Source organism: Pristiophorus japonicus, chromosome 21, assembly GCF_044704955.1.
Source record: "Pristiophorus japonicus isolate sPriJap1 chromosome 21, sPriJap1.hap1, whole genome shotgun sequence".
NCBI classification, from domain to species: domain Eukaryota; kingdom Metazoa; phylum Chordata; class Chondrichthyes; family Pristiophoridae; genus Pristiophorus; species Pristiophorus japonicus.
The window spans coordinates 34,628,484-34,649,368 of NC_091997.1; the positions used below are offsets into that span (position 1 = coordinate 34,628,484).

The following is a 20,885-nucleotide window of genomic DNA, read 5'->3' on the forward strand; positions in this document are numbered from 1 at the left end:
GGCAAGGAAGTTACGCTAATCCTCTATAAACACTGGTTAGACCTCAGCTGGAATATTGTGTCCAATTCTGGGCACCTCACTTTAGGGATGATGTCAAGGCCTTGGCGAGGATGCTGAGGAGATTTACGAGAATGGTTCCAGGGATGAGGGACTTCAGTTTTGCAGAGAGATTGGAACAGAGAAGATTAAGGGATAGCAGTGTTCAAAATCATGAGGAGGTTTTGATAGAGTGGCAGAAGAGTCGAGAACCAGAGGACACAGATTTAAAGCTTGGCAAATGAACCAAAGGCGACATGAGGAAACACGTGTGAGATCTGGAACGCGCTGCTTAAAAGGGCGGTGGGAGCAGATTCAATAGTAACATTTAAAAGGGCTTTGGGGAAAGAGCGGGGGAGTGGGACCAATCGGATATCTCTACCAAGGAGCTGGCACAGATATGATGGGCCGAATGGTCTCCTTCTGAGCTGTGTGATTCTAGGATTTCTATTTTTAAAAGGAAACTCCAGCTATGTCCACCCCCTCAACCACCTCAGTGTCTCCATCTCCTGAAGGTGTTGACATTTGTTGGGTCCAGTTCTACGGGGGGGTGGGGGGGGGGGAGCTGCCCTTGAGTGCCCCAGCCAAGTGGCCAACCTCTCTGTGTGAGCCGACACAATGAGTGTCATTAGGCTGTTCGACCACAGGAAGCATCACATATTTGCCTCCGAGGTATCTAAAGAACTATTAGGACAGGTGACCCAACGCCTGGCCAAAGCGGTAGGTTTTAAGGAGCATCATAAAAGTGGAGAGGTTTAGAGAGGGAAATCCAGAGACAAAACAGGATACCTTAATCTCTCTTTCCACTTTTCAAACGCTGACAGACATAGAACCATTCGCCTATCATGGCTATGCTGGCTCTCTGAAAGCTGTCCAATTACCCCACTCGCCCGCTCTTGCCCCACAGCCCTGCAATTTTTCCCTCCATGTATTTATCTAATTCCCTTTTGCTAGTTATAATTGAATCTGCTTCCACCGTCCTTTCAGATATAGGTTGTGTATTTTCTGTACCTAGTTATTTTCTTTGTACCAAAAACATAGAAACATGGAAAATAGGTGCAGGAGTAGGCCATTCGGCCCTTCGAGCCTGCACCACTATTCAATAAAATCTATTGATATAATAAATCTTGCATTTATCTAGCACCTGATCCCGTTAAAACCTTTGCAAAAGGTTGTGTGGGGGCGAGGGGTTTAATTTTGATTGACAGCTAAGCGACCAATTAGAGGTGAGAAAGCATTCGCCTCTGCGCCAATGGGAGGTGGGCACCAAGTTCATTGACAAGAGCTTGAACCGCCGAGCTTCGGTCCTGATGATTGGCAGTTGTTGGAACCAATCAAAATGAAGATTGACAAACGGGCCACGCTCCCTTGCTTTGGTAGCCTGTGTCATTGCGGAGTGGGCGGGACTTCCTGCCTGGTGTTGTGACAGCCAGTCTGGCTCTGGACTGGAGCTGGGGCTGGAAGTTGGACAGGACTCTGTGTCCAACCTGAGTCTGAGCTTAAGCTGCATGGCTGACACTATGCTGACAGTCACTGAGCCCGTCTATACTGAGCTGGCAACACTGACAGAGGGACAGCAGCAGCAGCAGGGCTGTGGGGGAGAGGAGGAAGAGGATGATGATGAAGAGGAGGAGAAGAAGAAGGAGGAGGAGAAAGACTTCCCCAGGAGTGGAGAGGTCAGCAGGGAGCTCGGCTTCTCCAAACCCCCAGCCTGGTACCAGAACAGTGAGCGAGCTTTCACCTGCAGAACGCAGAGCTCTGGGTCTCAGCAAGATGCTCACAGGTAAGAGGAAAGACCAGCTGGGGTCACACCTGTCACTGGGTTTATAAACTGTAAATGAGGGAGAAGGTTTGATCAATGGCTAAATAATTTTGGAATCAGTGGATTCAGTTGTACAGAGCCTCGGTCAGACCCCATGCGCAGTAACTGCGTTCAGTCCTGGGCCCTGCCCCTCAGGGAGGGTATATCAGCCTCGGGGGGGGGGGGAAGCGCAGATTCACCAGAATGATACCGGGGCTAAAGGGGTTAAATACGAGGATAGGTTGCACAGACTGGGCTTGTATTCCCTCGAGTGTCGACGATTGGGGCTGATCTAATCGAGGTGTTTAAGATGATTGATGGGGTAGATAGAGAGAAACTGTTTCCTCTGGTGGGGAAGTTCAGAACAAGGCGGCGTCACCTTAAAATTAGAGCCAGGCCATTCAGGGGTGATGTCAGGAAGCGCTTCTTCACACAAAGGGCAGTGGGAATCTGGAACTCTCTCCCCCAAAAAGCTGTGGATGCTTTCAAGCCTGAGATCGATAGATTTTTGGGGTAAGGGTATCAAGGGATACAGAGCAAAGACAGGTAAATGGGTTTGAGGTACAGATCAACCGTGGTCTATGGCGGAACAGGCTGAGGGGGCTGAATGGCCTCCTCCTGTTCCTGTGCGCTTGTGGATCAGGAGTGAAGTTCCGTGATGTTACAAGGAATGAGGGACCTTGTGAATCCAGTTATTTTTCTGGCCTATTTCCTTGCCTTGTCTCCTAAAGGGACTGGCTCTGGTTGCCGTACGGTTCCACAAGGTGACAGTAATCAAGCCAGATGCACCGGGGCCGATGTACTCGACCGCTGCCTGTTTTGAGATGAGCTGAGCCCAGGCCAGGGATCCACACTGCAGCGAGCTGGATCGAGAGGCAGGAAACTACAATTGCTGTGGCTCAGTGGGCAGCACTCTCGCCTCTGAGTCAAAAGGTCGTGGGTTCAAGTCCCACTCCAGGGACTTGAGCACATATTCTATGCTGACACTCCCAGTGCAGTACTGAGGGAGTGCCGCACTGTCGGAGGGGCAATACTGAAGGAGCGCCGCACTGTCGGAGGGGCAGTACTGAGGGAGCGCCGCACTGTCGGAGGGGCAGTACTGAGGGAGCGCTGCACTGTCGGAGGGGCAGTACTGAGGGAGCGCTGCACTGTCGGAGGGGCAGCACTGAGGGAGTGCTGCACTGTCGGAGGGGCAGTACTGAGGGAGAATCGCATTGTCGGAGGGGCAGTACTGAGGGAGTGCTGCACTGTCGGAGGGGCAGTACTGAGGGAGCATCGGAGGGGCTGTACTGAGGAAGCATTGGAGAGGCAGTACTGAGGGAGTGCCGCACTGTCAGAGGGACAGCACTGAGGGAGCGCCGCACTGTCGGAGAGACAGTACTGAGGGAGCGCTGCACTGTCAGAGGGACAGTACTGAGGGAGCGCCGCACTGTCGGAGAGACAGTACTGAGGGAGCGCTGCACTGTCGGAGGGTCAGTACTGAGGGAGCAGCTACCCTTTACAATGAAGGGTGGGGGTGCTACTCGCTCCCATACCCCGCTTGACGTCCACCCAGTATTCCAAGCCAATCTCCACTCCCCATGGGGGCCGGTCAGGAGTGGGGCTCAAACCCAATCCTTCTGATGGAGTCAGTGGTCGATCCAATACGGGGACAATATTTACGCCTGTTTCAGTTGGAGTAATGTATTAGGAGAGAAATTAGGAAACGCTTCTTCCCGCAAAAGGTGGTGGGAGTGTGGAACTCTCTCCCACAATGAGCAGCAGATGCCGGCTCAATTAATCATTTTAAATCTGAGATCGATAGATTTTTGTTAGAATCGGGTATTCTTGGACATGGAGCCAAGGCGGGTGGATGGTGTTAGGATACAGATCGGCCGTGATCTCATCGAATGCTCGAGGGGCTGGGTGGCCTGCTCATGTGTGTTTGCGGCTGAGTGGGTGAGTCCTGTCTCTGTGTTGGGCCCTGAGCTGCTGTCTAAGACCCCCCTCCTTTACTGTGCTCAGGCAGGTGAACGGCCGCTCCGAGGACGCAGTGACCGGTCGCAGTTGGTCACCCTCCCGACCCACCGAGCATCGCAGGCCTGGGCCACAGCTGCAGGACACCGAGGAGGAGGACTACAAGCAGAGCAAGAAGCAGAGATGTTCGAGCTCCCTGCTGTCCGGCCATGGCTTCGACCCGGCCTCGGGCAGGAGGCCGCCACACCACGGAGACCCGTCCAGACCCAGCGCGCGGCGCCAACCCTCGCCCTTTCCCGTGGCGGCTTCGCCATGCCTGGCCCGCCTGGTGTCCCCGCAGCCCTGCTCGCCAGCCGGTATCCCGGCCAGGCCTCGTCGGAGGGACAGCTCCCCGGGTCCTCCTGCCTCTCCCGCGATGTCCGGCCTGCCTCCCGCCGTGGACAGCGGGCGCACCCTGAGGGTGATGGGACTGTACGCGGACCTGGTGCAGGAGCTCCAGGTTCAGCTGGCGGAGCTGCAGCGGCGAGGTCGGGTGGAGGCGGAGCTGGGCTCGGCGCGGGAGCGGCACATCGAGGCGCTGGAGGCGGAGAACCGGAGGCTGAAGGACCAGTTGCAGAAACTGGAGGAGGAGAACGACTTCCTGTCCAGCGGCAATGAGCGGGGCAACACCATGAGGGGTCTGCAAGCGGGAGCACTGGGTAAATTTTTTCACATTCTTAGACGCATAGACATTCGAATTCTCGAATGAAACAGCACAGGAGAAGGCCACTCGGCCCATCGTGTCGACTCTGTGAAAGAGCGATCCAATTAGTCCCACTCCCCCTGCTCTGCTAATTTCTCCTTTTCAAGTATTTATCCAGGGCAGATGCAGCACGTGTTAAATACAGATTTAATCTGGTCTGCCTAACCTCAGAAGAGTGCCCCCTACAGGACGAGTTTAGTGGCATTCTGCCGTCCTGCTGCCTTTGCTTTGTGAGACTGGCAACTTAAAGCCAAATTCTGGGTAAGTTTGTGAAGTACATTCAGATCCAGCAACGAGACTGCCCCAAACTGCTATCTGGTAACCAGAACTGTACCATCCTGCACCAAACCCCACTCACACATCACCCCTGTGCTCGCTGACCTACACTGCCTCCCGTCTGGCGACGCCTTGATTTTAAACTTCTCATCTTTGTGTTCAAATCCCTTCATGGTCTTAACCCCTCCCTATCTCTGTAACCTCCTCCAGCCCTACAACCCTCCCAAGATCTCTGCGCTCCTCCAATTCTGGCCTCTTGTGCATCCCCGATTTTAATTGTTCCACCATTGGCGGCCGTGCCTGGGTCCTAAGCTCTGGAATTCCCTCATTAAAACTCTCTATCTACTTCTTTAAGGCCCTTCTTAAAACCCATCTCTAGGATCAAGCTGTTACTCGCCTTCTGTTCCTCCTTCTGTTAATCAGCCTGCATTTTTGACTGACTACACCTCCTGTTAATCATGCTGGGATGTTAAAGGCGCTATAGAGATGCAAGTTGCAACCGAGTGCTGTCTAACAGTGTCAGGGGTTTAATGGAAGGGTTCTGAGGTTGCAATGCTGCAGTACTGGACCTTTGCCAGCAGAGACCACTAGTGAGCTGGGTAGATTGTGCTTCCCCCCTGTGTCCAGGTGCAGTACTGCAGTGTTCACAACAGGTTCAATCACAGAGCTGTCATAGAAGGAGGCCATTCAGCCCATCGTGTCTGGGCCAGCTCTTTACTAGAGCAATCCAAAACTAATCCCACTGCGCTCTCCCCATAGTCCTGCATCTTCCTCTGCTTAAAAAAATTATCCAATTTCTTGTTTATCAAATATCAAATAAAACTATTTGTATATAATATACATGCATTGCTTGCTATTTCTTTTTATTTATTTTAGGTCAGCAGTGGTTCAGTGAGCAGCACTCTTGCCTCTGAGTCCCATTCCAGAGATTTGAGCACAAAATCCAGTCTGACACTCCCACTGTCGGAGGGGTGGTAGTGCGGCGCTCCCTCAGTATCAGAGGGGCAGTACTGAGGGAGCGCTGCACTGTCGGAGGGGCAGTACTGAGGGAGCGCTGCACTGTCAGAGGGGCAGTACTGAGGGAGGGGCGGTACTGAGGGAGCGCTGCACTGTCGGAGGGGCAGTACTGAGGGAGCGCTGCACTATCAGAGGGGCAGTACTGAGGGAGCGCCACACTGTCGGAGGGGCAGTACTGAGGGAGCGCCGCACTGTCGGAGGGGCAGTACTGAGGGAGCGCCGCACTGTCGGAGGGGCAGTACTGAGGGAGCGCCGCACTATCAGAGGGGCAGTGCTGAGGGAGCGCAGTACTGAGGGAGCGCCGCACTGTCTGAGGGGCAGTACTGGGGGAGCGTTGCACTGTTGGAGGTGCCGTCTTTTGGATGAGAAGTTAAACCGAGGCCCCGTCTGCCCTCCCAAGTGGATGTAAAAGATCACATGGCACTATTTTGAAGAAGAGCAGGGGAGTTCCCCCCCACCCCCCCAGTGTCCTGGCCGATATTTATTTCTCAATCAACTTCACTAAAAAAGAGATGATCTGATCATTATCACAATGCTGTTTGTGGGAGATTACTGTGCGTAAATTGAATGCTTCCCACATTACAACACTGACTACACTTCAAAAGGTACTTCATTGGCTGTAAAGCGCTTTGGGACGTCCGGAGGTTGTGAAAGATGTTATAGAAATGCAAGTCTTTGTTTTCTGTCTTTATTTATCCAGATGCATCCAAAAAGAACATAACATTCCTGAAGGACCTTGTTGAATTGCTCGAATCGAATATGGACGTCCAGGTCAGTGTTGATGCTTCTAAACTGAGTCTGAGGAACAGGAGGCAGCCATTCAGCCCCTCGAGCCTATTCCACCATTCAGTGAGATCACGGCTGATCTGTATCTTAACTCCATCCACCCGCCCTGGTTCTATACCCTTGCCGAGCAAAAATCTCTTAATCTCAGATTAAGAATGATGAATTGAGCCCCCTGGGGTATTTAGGACCACCCACAGCCATCTCTTTACTCGTGCCTTGTTTGTTGTCTCAGGACCCGCCGTCTGACAGTAAGTTGCCGCTGGTTCCATTGAGTCTGCCGTCCTTTCTGGTTGCCGAGGAGACTCTTGGCCCCGTCGAGCTGTACAGGGAGGTCAGTGACTGCCCCGGGGTCATCGCTACATGGAACAGGCTGGAGGAGAGTGCAGCCAGCCCCCTGCGGTATCCAGACATCCGGGGCCTGGCCTTCTGGGACACTGCCATCAAAGACACCCTGCCGGATGGCTCACTGGTGTGGGCCTGCCCTGTCGAGGTAGGGTCAGTTCCACCCCCCTTTAATGTGAAAGAAAACGATGGGTAAAGGCCACCCCTGATCACGATATCTCTTATTTGCTCCAAAACTCTGCTGCCTGTATCCTAAAGAAAGAAAGACTTACATTTATACAGCACCTTTCACGACCCCCCGATGTCCCAAAGCACATTTCAGCCAATGAAGTACTTTTGGAGTATAGTCACTGCTGTAATGTAGGAAACGCGGCAGCCAATTTGCACACAGAAAGCTCCCACAAACAGCAATGTGATAATGATCAGATTATCTGTTTTAGTTATGTTGGTTGCGGGATAAATATTGGCCAGGACACCGGGGATAACTCCCCTTCTCTTCTTCAAAATAGAGCCATAAGATCTTTTGCGTCCACCTGAGAGGGCAGACGGGGCCTCGGTTTAACGTTCCATCCGAAAGACGACCCCTCCGACAGTGCGGCGCTCCCTCAGTACAGCCCCTCCGACAGTGCGGCGCTCCATCAGTACTGCCCCTCCGACCGTGCGGCACTCCCTCAGTACGGCCCCTCTGACAGTGTAGCGCTCCCTCAGTACTGCCCCTCTGACAGTGTAGCGCTCCCTCAGTACTGCCCCTCTGACAGTGTAGTGCTCCCTCAGTACTGCCCCTCCGACAGTGCTCGCTGACCTACATTGGCTCCTGGTCCGGCAACACCTCGATTTCAAAATTCTCATCCTTGTTTTCAACTTCCTGCACGGCCTCACTCCTCCCTATCTCTATAACCTCCTCCAGCCCTACAACCCCCCCTGAGATCTCTGTGCTCCTCCAGTTCTGACCTCTTGAGCATCCCGATTTTCATCGCTCCACCATCGATGGCCGTGCCTTCAGCTGCCTGGGCCCTAAGCTCTGGAATTCCCTCCCTAAACCTCTCTACCTCTGTTTAAGACGCTCCTTAAAATTTACCTCTGACCAAACTTTTGGCCACCTGTCCTAATATCTCTCAAGCGGCTCGGTGTCAGATTGTGTCGGATTACGCTCCTGTGAAGCGCCTTGGGATGTTTTACTACATTGAAGGTGCTATATTAATGCACATCGTTGTTGTTGTTGTTAACCAGGCAAATGGGAGACCGAAGGCAGAGCTGATACCTGGCTCAGGTGTGTACCTCACCAACCGGGAGGTGGACGAACTCTCGCAGGTCTCCCGAGATAAGCCCAAGCTGATGACTCGGAAGCTCCTGGGGTATTTCTTTTCGCATCAGACATTGGCGCGGTCGTCAGCCCGGGGTGAGCGCATCGCCCACAACAAGACCACCTTGGAGAAGCCCATCTGCTTACCTACTGCTGTCACAGACACCATCAAAGGTGAGGGGGGTTGGGGGGTGAGGGTTGGGGGTGAGGGGTGGGGTTGGGGGGGTGAGGGTTGGTGGGGTGAGGGGTGGGGATGAGAGTTAGGGGGGGTGAGGGTTGGGGTTGGGGGTTGGGTTTGGGGTGAGGGTTGAGGATGAGGGGGGGTGGGGGTTGTGGTTGAGGGTGAGAATTGGGGTGGGGGTGAGGGTTGGGGTGGGGGGTGAGGGTTGCGATTGGATGGTGAGTGTTGGGGGGATGAGGATTGGGGGTGGGGGTTGGGGGGTGAGGGGTTGGAGGTGAGGGTTGGGCATGAGAGGTGAGGGGTTGGGGTGAGGGGTGGGGGTTGGTGGGGTGAGGGGTTGGGGTGTGAGGGATTGGAGGTGTGTGGGTGGGGGTTGGGGTTGGGGTGGGGTTGAGGAGGAGCAAGGCTGCAGTTTCACCGCTCTCCTGCTGGTGGAGCTGCTGAGAACACCATCCAACAGCTCCCCCGACGGATACATGTGGTACTGCAGCAAGGTGTCAAACCCATTATTATTCAAAAGTATAAATTCTTTGTACCACCACATACAGACCGATCACCAGCAACCCAGGGGAGGCCATATTGACTGTCTGGGGCATTAATTCAGGAGAGAACATTTGTTGACCCTGGCCCACCCCCTGACCATGACCTGCCCCCTGACCCTGGCCCACCCCCGACCCTAACCTGCCCCATGAACCTGACACGACCCCTGGGTTCTTGGTTCCATTCATGTTTACTGCAACAGTTCCTGCCACTCTCATGGTCTTCTCTGATGTCACCCGATGATGTTATCAGACGATGCCATGACATAATCCCTGAAACAATCCATGGGGAGGGGGGCAGGGAAAAGAGCGAAACTGATGGAAACAGAATGTGAATCTGCACCGTCTGCACTTTAAGCTCTCTGAGCATTGCTAACAGTGATCAGAGGCCGGTTGTTGTGGGATTTCAGTTTGTTGTCAGTAATTTTAGTGACCACAGATTCCAGATGAAGACCCTTGTCCGGTCACTCTGGGGCTGGGTCACCATGCACCATCTTCAATTTAATGTCAATCTGCTCTTTCTGATCTTTGGTCAGTAAAATGAGCTTTTCTTTTAGAAAATATTTACAACAATTGGGTGTTACAAAATCACAATTAGTGTCAATGCCACTGGGTTGGAGAGAGGAGAAATCAGCCAGGGTTCCTGCTCCTGATCACTGCCCAGGGTCCCCAGAGGTGAAGTGTGTGTGCGTGCACAGGATCAGGTCTGGTTATGATGCCCCCATTGTTGAATAACCCATTGACACGGTGAATGGGGGAGGGGCTGGTGCCTGCAGAGGCCTCAGGACACAAGATAGGGAAAGGTGGAGATGAATTCTGAGTTTTGAACAATAAATGGTTTGTTTCTCTTTTAACTCTGTTGCAGATTACGTGACGTTTGTGTGTGGGCGGGGATGTGACTTTAACGCTGTGATTAACAGCAAGTGTGCCACTTCCAGGAGGACAGTGCGGAAACTGACAGAGAAGATGAAGTGAAACAAATCGGCTGTTGCACAGAAAGAAAGACTTGCATTTATATAGCACCATTCGTGACCACCGGACTTTTCAAAGCGCTTTACAGCCAATGAAGTATAGTCACTGTTGTAATGTGGGAAACGCGGCAGCCAATTTGCACACAGCAAGCTCCCACAAACAGCAATGTGATAATGATCAGATAATCTGTTTTTGTTATGTTGACTGAAGGATAAATAACTCCCCTGGTTGTCTTCGAAATAATGCCGTGGGATCTTTTATGTCTACCTGAGAGGGCAGACGGGGCCTTGGTTTAACGTCTCATCAGAAAGACGGTACCTCCAACAGTGCAGCACTCCCTCAGTACTGCCCCTCCGACAGTGCAGCACTCCCTCAGTACTGCTCCTCTGACAGTGCAGCACTCCCTCAGTACTGCTCCTCCGACAGTGCAGCACTCCCTCAGTACTGCCCCTCTAGGAGTGTCAGCCTAGATTTTTGTGCTCAAGTCTCTGAAGTGGGACTTGAACCCACAACCTTCTGACTTTGAGGTGAGTGTGCTCCCACTGAGCCACAGCTGACACTGAGAAGGAGGGGAGCGCGCAGCGAAGTCTATCAAGATCCTTTCTCTTCAAGCTGCCTTGGACAACCTTTCACCTCTTTATTCTCCCAGAAGCCAACGACTTTAACCCAACGAACTTGTTGCTGCTTTGCCGGAAGGGAAGGAAAGTTTGTTTTAAATCTGCAGGGACATTATTAACCACAGCAATAAGCCGCCTGACTAGACGTGGATGGGGAATCGGAGGAGAGAGCCTGCACGCGGTTTGCAGGAGCATTGGGCCATTTTAAAAGGAAACGGGAGTGGGGAGCAAAAATAGTGTGAATTTGATATCTTGATCTCAGAGTTTTGCGCACTGCTGTATTACTGTTAGCTTCACTGTACGAACATCTTGTAATTAAACATTTCCTACTTTATGTTTCTTTGTCACTGAATTCAGCTTCAGGGAGAAGACTCTGGAGGGGGAAAGATATTTCAATCCAAATTTTAAAATGATGCCAAATACTCTCCCTGTTCTCTTCGCAACTTTTTATAAATCTTTATAAGTATTTGTCACTTCTCCCCCTTCCCTAAAGATGCTGCTGCTTAGTTATTTATCCCAGATATTAGCAGCTCTCTGCATTTCCACAGGGCCTTTCATCACCTCAGGGCCTCCCAAAGCGCTTTACAGCCAATGAAGTACTTTTGGAGTGTAGTCACTGTTGTAATGTGGGAAACGCGGCAGCCAATTTGCACACAGCAAGCTCCCACAAACAACAATGTGATAATGACCAGATAATCTGTTTTAGTGATGTTGATTAAGGGATAAATATTGGCCCAGGACACTGGGGATAACTCCCCTGCTCTTCTTCAAAATAGTGCCATTGGATCTTTTATGTCCACCTGAGAGGGCAGACGGGGCCTCGGTTTAACCTCTCATCCGACAGTGCAGCAGTCTGACAGTGCAGCACTCCCTCAGTACTGCCCCTCCAATAGTGCGGCGTTCCCTCAGTATGCCCCTCCGACAGTGCGTTGTTCCCTCAGTACTGCCCCTCCGACAGTGCGGCACTCCCTCAGTACTGCCCCTCCGACAGTGCGGCGTTCCCTCAGTACTGCCCCTCTGACAGTGCGGCGCTCCCTCAGTACTGCTCCTCCGACAGTGCAGCGCTCCCTCAGTACTGCCCCTCCGAGCGTGCGGCGCTCCCTCAGTACTGCCCCTCCGACCATGCGGCGCTCCCTCAGCACTGCACTGGGAGTGTCAGCCTAGATTTTTGTGCTCAAGTCTCAGGAGTGGGACTTAAACCCACGATCTTCTGACTCAGAGGCGAGGGTGCTGCCCACTGAGCCACAGCTGACACAACTTATAATATGGGGGGAGGGGTATAAATCACGTGACCCTCTGGAATCGAGTTGTTTCTAAGGTGACACACTTGCAGATGGAAGATTGGACCCGAGTCAAAGCTCTGTGGCAGGATCAGTATTCTGGTTCAAAGTCAGCCTGCTCTGCAGTCGAGGTGTATGTGTCCCCATCGCATCAACATTCAGATCCAGAATACTTATCTTCAGATGCTTCTCTGCACCTGTTACATCCCAGCTCTGCAATATTCAGGTGTAGCTCTCACTACTGAGTGAGAAGGTTTTGGGTTGACCTTGGGATGTTTTACTGCATTAAAGGCGCTATTTAAATGCAAGTTGTTGTTGTTCAAAGTCCCACTCGAGAGACTTGAGTGCATAATCTAGACCGACACTCCCAGTGCAGTACGGAAGGAGTGCTGCATTGTCGGAGGGGCAGTACTGAGGGGGTGTTGTACTGTCGGAGGGGCGGTACTGAAGGGGTGCTGCACTGTTGGAGGGGCAGTACTGAGGGAGCGCCGCACTGTTGGAGGGGCAGTACTGAGGGAGTGCCGCACTGTCGGAGGGGCAGTACTGAGGGAGCGCTGCACTGTCGGAGGGGCAGTACTGAGGGAGCGCCACACTGTCGGAGGGGCAGTACTGAGGGAGCGCCGCACTGTCGGAGGGGCAGTACTGAGGGAGCGCCGCACTGTCGGAGGGGCAGTACTGAGGGAGCGCCGCACTGTCGGAGGGGCAGTACTGAGGGAGCGCCGCACTGTCGGAGGGGCAGTACTGAGGGAGCGCCGCACTGTCGGAGGGGCAGTACTGAGGGAGTGCCGCACTGTCGGAGGGGCAGTACTGAGAGAGTGCCGCACTGTCGGAGGGGCAGTACTGAGGGAGCGCCGCACTGTCGGAGGGGCAGTACTGAGGGTGTGCCGCACTGTTGGAGGGGCAGTACTGAGGGAGTGCCGCACTGTTGGAGGGGCAGTACTGAGGGAGTGTGCACTGTCGAAGGGACAATACTGAGGGAGTGCTGCACTGTTGGAGGGGCAATACTGAGGGAGCACTGCACTGTTGGAGGGGCAGTACTGAGGGTGTGCCGCACTGTTGGAGAGGCAGTACTGAGGGAGCGCCGCACTGTCGGAGGGGCAGTCTTTCAACTATTTTAGTTGTGCACTTTAAACAAATATCCCCTGGAAGGGGGGGGTCACACGCCAAAATACATTTTTTTCCAGTGGCCCTTTTTATTGGGGGGGGGGGTAGTTTAGGGAACTAAAAAGATAAATTATACAAATACCCCCTGGCTAAAAGGGGGGGAGGGCACTAAAACTGGCAAATTAAACAAATTAAACTTTAGACATAAAATCAAATTAAAATTTGGTTGCCGGGGGTGATGATGCACGCCAGTCCCTCCGGCAGCTGAAATGGGAAAGTTCAGTGTGGTCATCGGAGCAAGGACAGGGTCAAGCTTGGCTGTGCTGCTCTCGTGGTGGAATAGCCTGCTCCTCACACATGGTCATCAGGATTTGGGTGATGGGAAGACTTTGGAGACGGTTCAGAGGAAAGCAACAGGAGTGATCTGCAGTGTGGGAGAGACGATCTGTAGTAACGACGTGTTAAACCAGAAACCTTCAACTTTGATAAGATGCTGTTATCCCAGTAAATATTAACGAGATAGTGAATGTGAACCCTTCAGAGTCACCAGGGCAGTGGGGCAATGGGCACAGGGCCAGAGTGTGAAGGGCTAGTTCAGGACTGAAATCAGTGAGTGTTTGTTTACACAGAGAAAGAAAAATACTTGCATTTATGTAGCGCCTTTCACAACCACTGGACGACCCAAAGTGCTTTACAGCCCAAGAATTGCTTTAAAAAAAAAATGTATGGTCACTGTTGTAGGAAACACGGCAGCCAATTTGCGCACAGCAAGATCCCACATACAGCAAAGTGATAATGACCAGATAATCTGATTTAAATGATGTAGGTTGAGAGATAAATATTGGTCCCAGGACAACCACGCTCTTCTTTGAAATAGCGCCATGGGATCTTTTACGGGCGATTAACAACTGGAACAGGTTTGCCAGTGACAATGATTTAACAAAGAACGCTGGCTTGGTGCAATGGGGAGATGTTGGGTCGATATTCTGGGAACTCTTTCACCTGAAACGATCTGGCAAAGTATCGGAAGGTGTCTGAGAACAGGAGCCAGTGCCTCAGGACAGGGAAGTAAAGAATTGGGGGATGGGATGGGGGTGAGTGATAAGATTCTGAGGGGGCTTGACAGGATAGATGCTGAGAGTATGTTTCCCCTTGAGGGAGAATCTCGAACTAGGGTGCATAGTTTCAGAATAAGGGCTCACCCATTTAAGACGGAGATGTGGAGGAATTTCTTCTCTCAGAGGGTTGTAAATCTGTACCCCAGAGAGCTGTGGAGGCTGGGTCATTGAATATATTTAAGGTAGAGATAGACAGATTTTTGAATGATAAGGGAGTCACGGGTTATGGGGAACGGGCAGGGAAGTGGAGTTGAGGCCAATATCAGATCAGCCATGATCTTATTGAATCCTGAGTTTGAATTACTGACCCTTCCCTCTGCCCTCAACTCTCCCTGATTCAGCGCACTCCCCTAACTCTGCTCACTCCCCCTGACTCGGCTCACTCCCCCGACTCTGCTCATTCCCCCTAACTCTGCTAACTCCCCCTGACTCTGCTCACTCCCCACCACCTCAGACTTTGCATTACTGCTTTACTCCTGTTTCCTTTGCTCAATGCTGAAATACTATCACCCTTACAAGTGTGATGGGCTGAATGTCCTCCTCCTGTGCTGTAGTTTATATAACTCGTGCCTGAGTCAGTAGCTTGGGGGTTTAACTCTCATTTGAAGAATACAGCGAATTCTGCCAGTGTCTGGGCCAAAACCTCTCGCTCAACCAACACCACCCGAAACATGCATTGATATATTTGTTCTTGGGATGGGGGAACACTAGCCAGACAGCATTTATTGCTCTTCCCTCATCACCACAAGGACATTAAGAATCACCCACATCGTGTGATACGGAATAAAAATAATGGCTTGCATTTACATAGCGCCTTTCACAACCACCGGACGTTCCAAAGCGCTTTACAACCAATGAAGTACTTTTATTAAAGCACAGTCACTGTTGTAATGTGGGAAACGCGACAGCCAATTGCGCACAGCAAGCTCCCACAAACAGCAATGTGATAATGACCAGATCATCTCTTTTTTTTTAAGAGATGTAGATTGAGGGATAAATATGGGTCCCAGGACACCGAGGAGAACTCCCTGCTCTTCATCAAAATAGTGCCATGGGATCTTTTACATCCACCTGCGAGAGCAGACTCAGTTTAATGTCTCATCCGAAAGACAGCACTGCACTGGAGCATCAGTCTGGATTTTTGTGCTCAAGTCTCTGGAGTGGGATTTTAACCCACAACCTTCTGACTCAGAGGCGAGAGTGCTGCCCACTGAGCCACAGCTGACAGCTCTGTCACAACTCTTTTGGGGGGGGGGGGGGAAACAAAATAAACATTAGATCAAGTGCCCCCCGATCTGGGGGACACTCCAGACACTTAACTGCCCCTTTTTCTATTAAATGTTTTTTTTTGTTTTTTTAATGTTTTTTTTGTGATTTTTTTGGGGGGGCATTAAAACCATATATTTTACAAGTGCCCCCTATAAAAGAGGAGGGGGGCAGGGGGGCAGCTCTGTCACACCTCTTTTGGGGGGAACAAAATAAACATTAGATCAAGTGCCCCCCGATCTGGGGAACACTCCAGACACTTAACTGCCCCTTTTTCTAATAAATGTTTTTTTTTTTGTGTGGGTTTCAACAGCTCCACAACTCTTTTAGAGTAAACAAATCAACATTAGATCGAGTGCCCCCCGATCTGGGGGACACTCCAGACACTCATAACAGCCCTCTTTTTTTTTGTTATTTTTAGGTTTTTTTTGTGTTTTTTTAGGGCATTAAAATTCAATATTTTACAAGTGCCCCCTATAAAAGTGGAGGGGGACAGCTCTGTCACATCTAGGCCACACGGACTGCAGGTGACTCACCACCACCTTCTCAAGTGCAATTAGGGATGGGCAATAAATGCTGGCCTAGCCAGCAACACCCACAGAGCTGGGTTTAAATGCCGGTCTTAATAACGAAGACCATATCCCAAACAGAGCTTTAAAAAGGCCAGGTTGGGTCGGAGTGTCAGGTGGTAATGCACCAGTTGGGTTTTGTAAACAATCCTGCAGTTTTCATAGCCATTTTTTCTCATGCCAGCCCAGAAATGACCTGATTTATTCAATATCACAACCTGCTACAGGTAGTTGAATACATGACCACTGTGTTGCTTGTCCATTCATCATCATCATAGGCGGTCCCTCGTATCGAGGATGACTTGCTTCCACGCCAAAAAGGGATGAGTTCACAGGTGTTTCAATAAAGGATCTAATATTCCAGATCCCGTACTACATGTTGAAGGGTGGAAGATGCCTGTGCATGGATTTTTTTAACGTGGGGTGGCCGTTGCACACCAGCCACCACACGGGCTTGACAGAGCTAGGTCTTGGTCCAGTGACAAGGGTTAACCAAGACGACTGGAGACCAGCTCTGCTGCATGGACCTAGTGCGCACACATATCGCAGTGTGGGCTGTCCCGTGCTGCTCCTGGGCCCTCCCGAACTCACGCCTCTCCTGGGCCCTGAACATCCTTCTATGAACTCTTGTCCATTATTAAGCCACAGTGGGTAGCACTTCCACCTCTGATTCAGCAGGTTGTGGGTTCAAGTCCCACAACAGAGAATTAAGCACAAAAATCTAGGCTGACACTCCAGTGCAGTGTTGAGGGAGTGCTGCTCTGTTGGAGGTGCCGTCTTTCGGACGAGATGTTAAACCGAGACCCTGTCTGCTCTCTCAGGTGGATGTAAAAGATCCCGTGGCACTATTTCGAAGAGCAGGAGAGTTCCCCCTGGTGTCCTGAACCAATATTTATTCTCAAGCCAACATTACTGAAACAGATTGTCTGTTTGTGGGACCTTGCTGTGTGCAGATTGGCTGCTGCCTTTGCGCTTACAGGAGTCACTGCTCTTGAATAATTTTCTACATAAGTTCAGGTCTGCATGTTCCTGAATGTAATGCCAATGCATTTGATTGCGCACAATGTGTTGCGCAGGTATGAAAGACATGTTGGATATTACCCACCGTAAGAGAAAAGCCAAAGTTTTATTTTACAGTAAAAATTTGAAACCTGGTAAACTTTTTGTTTGTAAAAAAGCAAGATGTGTGTTTTTCTTGCAACATGCAAAACCCTTTTCAGGCTGGAATTGGGCTTTTGCAACGTTTAAAATATTTTAAATTAAAAGTGTATTTTTGAATTGAGTGATTTTTGTATTGTGCTGGGGGAGGTTCCGGGTTTGCAGCCACTTTAACTCCTTTCCCCTTTGCCTGAACATGGCTGCCCGGGCGGCTTTGCATCTTTTGCAGCTACGCAGCGGATCCCCAGATCCACCTGTCAATCATCTCAGAATCACGTGAGCGCCACCGACCACCCCCGCTTCGACCAATCAGCGGTCTGGACCACCCCCTGGCAACGCCTCCTTGGCGACCCGAATCCCTATTGGCTTGAACAGCCGCCCGTCAGGTTTCTGACCAATCCGCGGACGCGTCCTTTACGTCCTCGCTTCCCTTTGTAGAAAAAAACCCACCTTCACTGGGCTGTCAATTAAAACTGAGGGGGCGGAGCGGCGTCGGCCAATCGGCGTTTGGATCGGGGCCGATGTCCCGCCTCCCGCGACCTGGCGTCAAGCTCTCGACGCCCGGATGCGGCGCGCCGATTGGACGGGCCCGACGTCAATCAGGCGGGACGGCGCAGCCGATTGGCCGGCGGCGGCGCGCTCCACTTTGACCCTCTTAAAGTGAATAAAACATCATGAGCGGTAGGTCGCTTTTTAATTTTTACAAAATGAGTAGTTTTGGTGGCGGGGGGCGGGGGTGTGTGTGAGAATGGCGGCGGGAAGTCCCGGGGTCGGGGTGACAGGCGGCCGGCCGGCCGAGGGGGCGGCTGGGCTGGGGCGAGCCCGGGGCCGGGCCGCTCGCTCCCGGGCTCCGGCGGCCGCCGCCGCCGCGCTTTTTATTTCCTCCCCCCCGATATTTAAAGGCGCACCGAGGGTGGGCAGCACACAATTAATGCAATGCACCCTAATAAAGCGTATTTCATCGCACCATTTTCCATTGCAAACTCTTGTACTGTAAACGATTTATTTTATATACAGCGATGTAATGTCATTTTAATATTTTTGTTTTCTGCATGCGCCTGTTTTGGATTGGGGATGTCAAGATGCCCATGCAATGCCAGGAGACAGTGAAGGCACACCACGAAGGGAGGGTGGGCAAAATACAGTTAATGCCATGCACCTTAATAAAGGATATTTTATTGCAACAGTTTGCATTGCAAACAATTTAATAATTCCTTTTTAATTTAAATTTTTAAATATTTTTGTTTTCCACATGCAAACATTTGTTTTGCATTGGGGAATGTCAAGATGCCCATCCAGTGCTAGGAGAGGGAGAGAGGGTGGGCAACACACAATTAATGCAAAGCATCTTAATGAAGGATATTTTATTGCAACATTTTGTATTGCAAACAATTTAATTTGTTTTATATTTAATTTTTTTAATGCTAAAATGAAATGTCATTTAATATTGTTTTCTGCATGCAAACATTGGTTTTCCATTGGGAATGTCAAGATCCCCATCCAATGCTAGGAGACAGTAACACCCCCATTGTAACGAGCCATATTTTCGTGGGAGGGAGGACGGGGGGGCGTGTGTGTGTGGGGAGGAGGTCTTGCAGCATTAATGCAGCAATGTGGACACTCAATAATCCCCCCTCCATCTCACCCGCTCTTCGTCACAATAGCTCCGGGCGATCTGATACAACATTGGTTTAGGTTTAGTATTTAAAAACATGATCTGGGTTAACTGGTGAGCACCTGCTCTAACCTTATAGGTTGGTAATTCTATGATGTACACAATGTTTGTAAATGTTACAGGTTGCTATTGTACAATACTGCTGTGGTGTGAGTGATCATTATCATATAACACTGATCATGGTGGTGTTCTAGTGGTCACTGCCCTTCAGCACTGAAGCACTAATCACTATGCACAATGCTGTAATGTACTGTACAATGGTATTCAGTACTGTATCACAGTGTGCAATGCTGTAATATTGATATGTTGGGAAGAGCAAAACTAGAGACCATCAATATAAGGTCGTCACCAAGAAATCCAAGAGAGTGGTGAGAATGTGGATCTCGCTGCCACAGGGAGTAGTTGAGGCAAATAGTATCGATGCATTTAAGAAGAGGCTGGATAAGCCTATGAGGGAGAAAGGAATAGAGGGATATGCTGATAGAGTTAGATGAGGAAGAATGGGAGGAGGCTCGAGTGGAGCATAACCGCTGGCAAGAACAGATTGGGCCGAATGGCCTGTTTCTGTGCTGTATTCTATGTAATTTTATGTAACCTATGCTGTATCACAGTGCTCAATGCTGTAATATACTGTAAGACAATGTTCAGTGATGGGATACAGTGTAAAGCGTTCAATGCAGGTCTCGGCAGTATCGTGTTCAGTGAGTGTGTTGGTGTTTGCTAATTACTATAATATACTGTTCCATGGTGTTCATCAGACTAACGGCAGTGACTATTGTGAAAAGTAATGCATTGTATGTAAACATTCTGGGTGCAATGTGCTGTAGTGAACAAAAATCAAAATGCTGCAGGAGCTGGAAATCTGAAACAAAAACAGAAACCAGCGGAGAGAGGAGACAAGTTAACGTTTTATTGGAACTGGGTAGTGAAGGTGACCGGGGCTCGAATCCCATCAAATGTGACTGTGGGGGATGGAGGGGAGGAGGTGGGGCGGGGAGGGGAGGTGGTCGGGGGGTACGGTCGGTGGCGGGGGAGGGGAGAAGGTGGGAGGGTGGAGGTGGGGGGGGAATGGGCGGGTGGGGGGGAGGTTTCCACTCCCCTACCTGGATAGCATTCCAGGTATGAAACGCCTGTGGACTGAGGGGCTTCCAGGCATCAGTCCTAATCTTGCCTTTTCCCATTTTGTCGCTTTGTCCTGCAGTTGATGTTTAACATGAACTAGGAAAGAAAGAACATGCATTTATATAGCGCTTTCCTTGACCACTGGACGGCCCAAAGCACTTTATGTGAATGAAGTACTTTTGGAATGTAGTCACTGTTGTAATGTAAGACACACGCCAGCCAACTTACGCACAGCAAGCTCCCACAAACAGCAATATGATAATGACCAGATAATCTGTTTAGTGATGTTGGTTGGGGGATAAATACTGGCCCCAGAACACCGGGGAGAACGTCCCTGCTCTTCTTCAAATAATTTTTTACATCCACCTGAGAATGCAGACGGGGCCTTGGTTTAACATCTAATCTGAAAGAAGGCGCCTTGACAGTGCGGCACTCCCTCAGTGCTGCCCCTTCGACAGTGCGACACTCCCTCAGTACTGCACCTCCGACAGTGCAGCACTCCCTCAGTACTGCCTCTCCAACCGTGCGGCGCTCCCTCAGTACTGCCCCTCCGACAGTGCGACACTCCCTCAGTACTGCCCCTCCGACAGTGCGACACTCCCTCAGTACTGCTCCTCCGACAGTGCGGCGCTCCCTCAGTACTGCCCCTCCGACAGTGCGGCACTCCCTCAGTACTGCTCTTCCGACAGTGCGGCACTCCCTCAGTACTGCCCCTCCGACAGTGCAGCACTCCCTCAGTACTGCCTCTCCGACTGTGCGGCGCTCCCTCAGTACTGCCCCTCCAACAGTGCGGCACTCCCTCAGTACTGCCCCTCCGACAGTGCGACACTCCCTCAGTACTGCCCCTCCGACAGTGCGGCGCTCCCTCAGTACTGCCCCTCCGACAGTGCGACGCTCCCTCAGTACTGCCCCTCCGACAGTGCGGCACTCCCTCAGTACTGCCCCTCCGACAGTGCAGCACTCCCTCAGTACTGCCTCTCCGACCGTGCGGCGCTCCCTCAGTACTGCCCCTCCGACAGTGCGAC

The 20,885-nt window shown here is 51.2% G+C and overlaps 2 protein-coding genes across 2 annotated transcripts in view; both read left to right on the plus strand.

Annotated features, from left to right (window-relative positions):
- Nucleotides 1-654: 654 nt before the first annotated feature.
- LOC139233511 (uncharacterized) lies at nucleotides 655-10,902 on the plus strand. Its single transcript, XM_070863913.1, has 7 exons — nucleotides 655-756; nucleotides 1,470-1,819; nucleotides 3,842-4,491; nucleotides 6,529-6,599; nucleotides 6,847-7,104; nucleotides 8,187-8,433; nucleotides 9,845-10,902. The coding sequence occupies exons 1-7, from the start codon at nucleotides 655-657 to the stop codon at nucleotides 9,952-9,954; spliced, it is 1,788 nt and encodes a 595-aa protein (XP_070720014.1). The 3' UTR covers nucleotides 9,955-10,902.
- A 6,768-nt stretch (nucleotides 10,903-17,670) lies between these two features.
- Nucleotides 17,671-20,885, plus strand: part of sp2 (sp2 transcription factor) — a 42,463-nt gene continuing 39,248 nt past the window's right edge. Inside the window, exon 1 of the mRNA XM_070864590.1 lies at nucleotides 17,671-17,744. Within this exon, the coding sequence (XP_070720691.1) occupies nucleotides 17,738-17,744 (7 nt within the window). The 5' untranslated portion in view covers nucleotides 17,671-17,737. The remainder of the gene's footprint in view (nucleotides 17,745-20,885) is intronic.

Excerpts from the sequence above, each read along its gene's own strand:
- LOC139233511 (XM_070863913.1), top strand. The coding sequence starts at position 655 with ATGAGTGTCATTAGGCTGTTCGACCACAGGAAGCATCACATATTTGCC. Across the intron at positions 6,600-6,846 it reads AATCGAATATGGACGTCCAG|GACCCGCCGTCTGACAGTAA; the intron begins GTCAGTGTTGAT and ends TTGTTGTCTCAG. Across the intron at positions 8,434-9,844 it reads TGTCACAGACACCATCAAAG|ATTACGTGACGTTTGTGTGT; the intron begins GTGAGGGGGGTT and ends ACTCTGTTGCAG.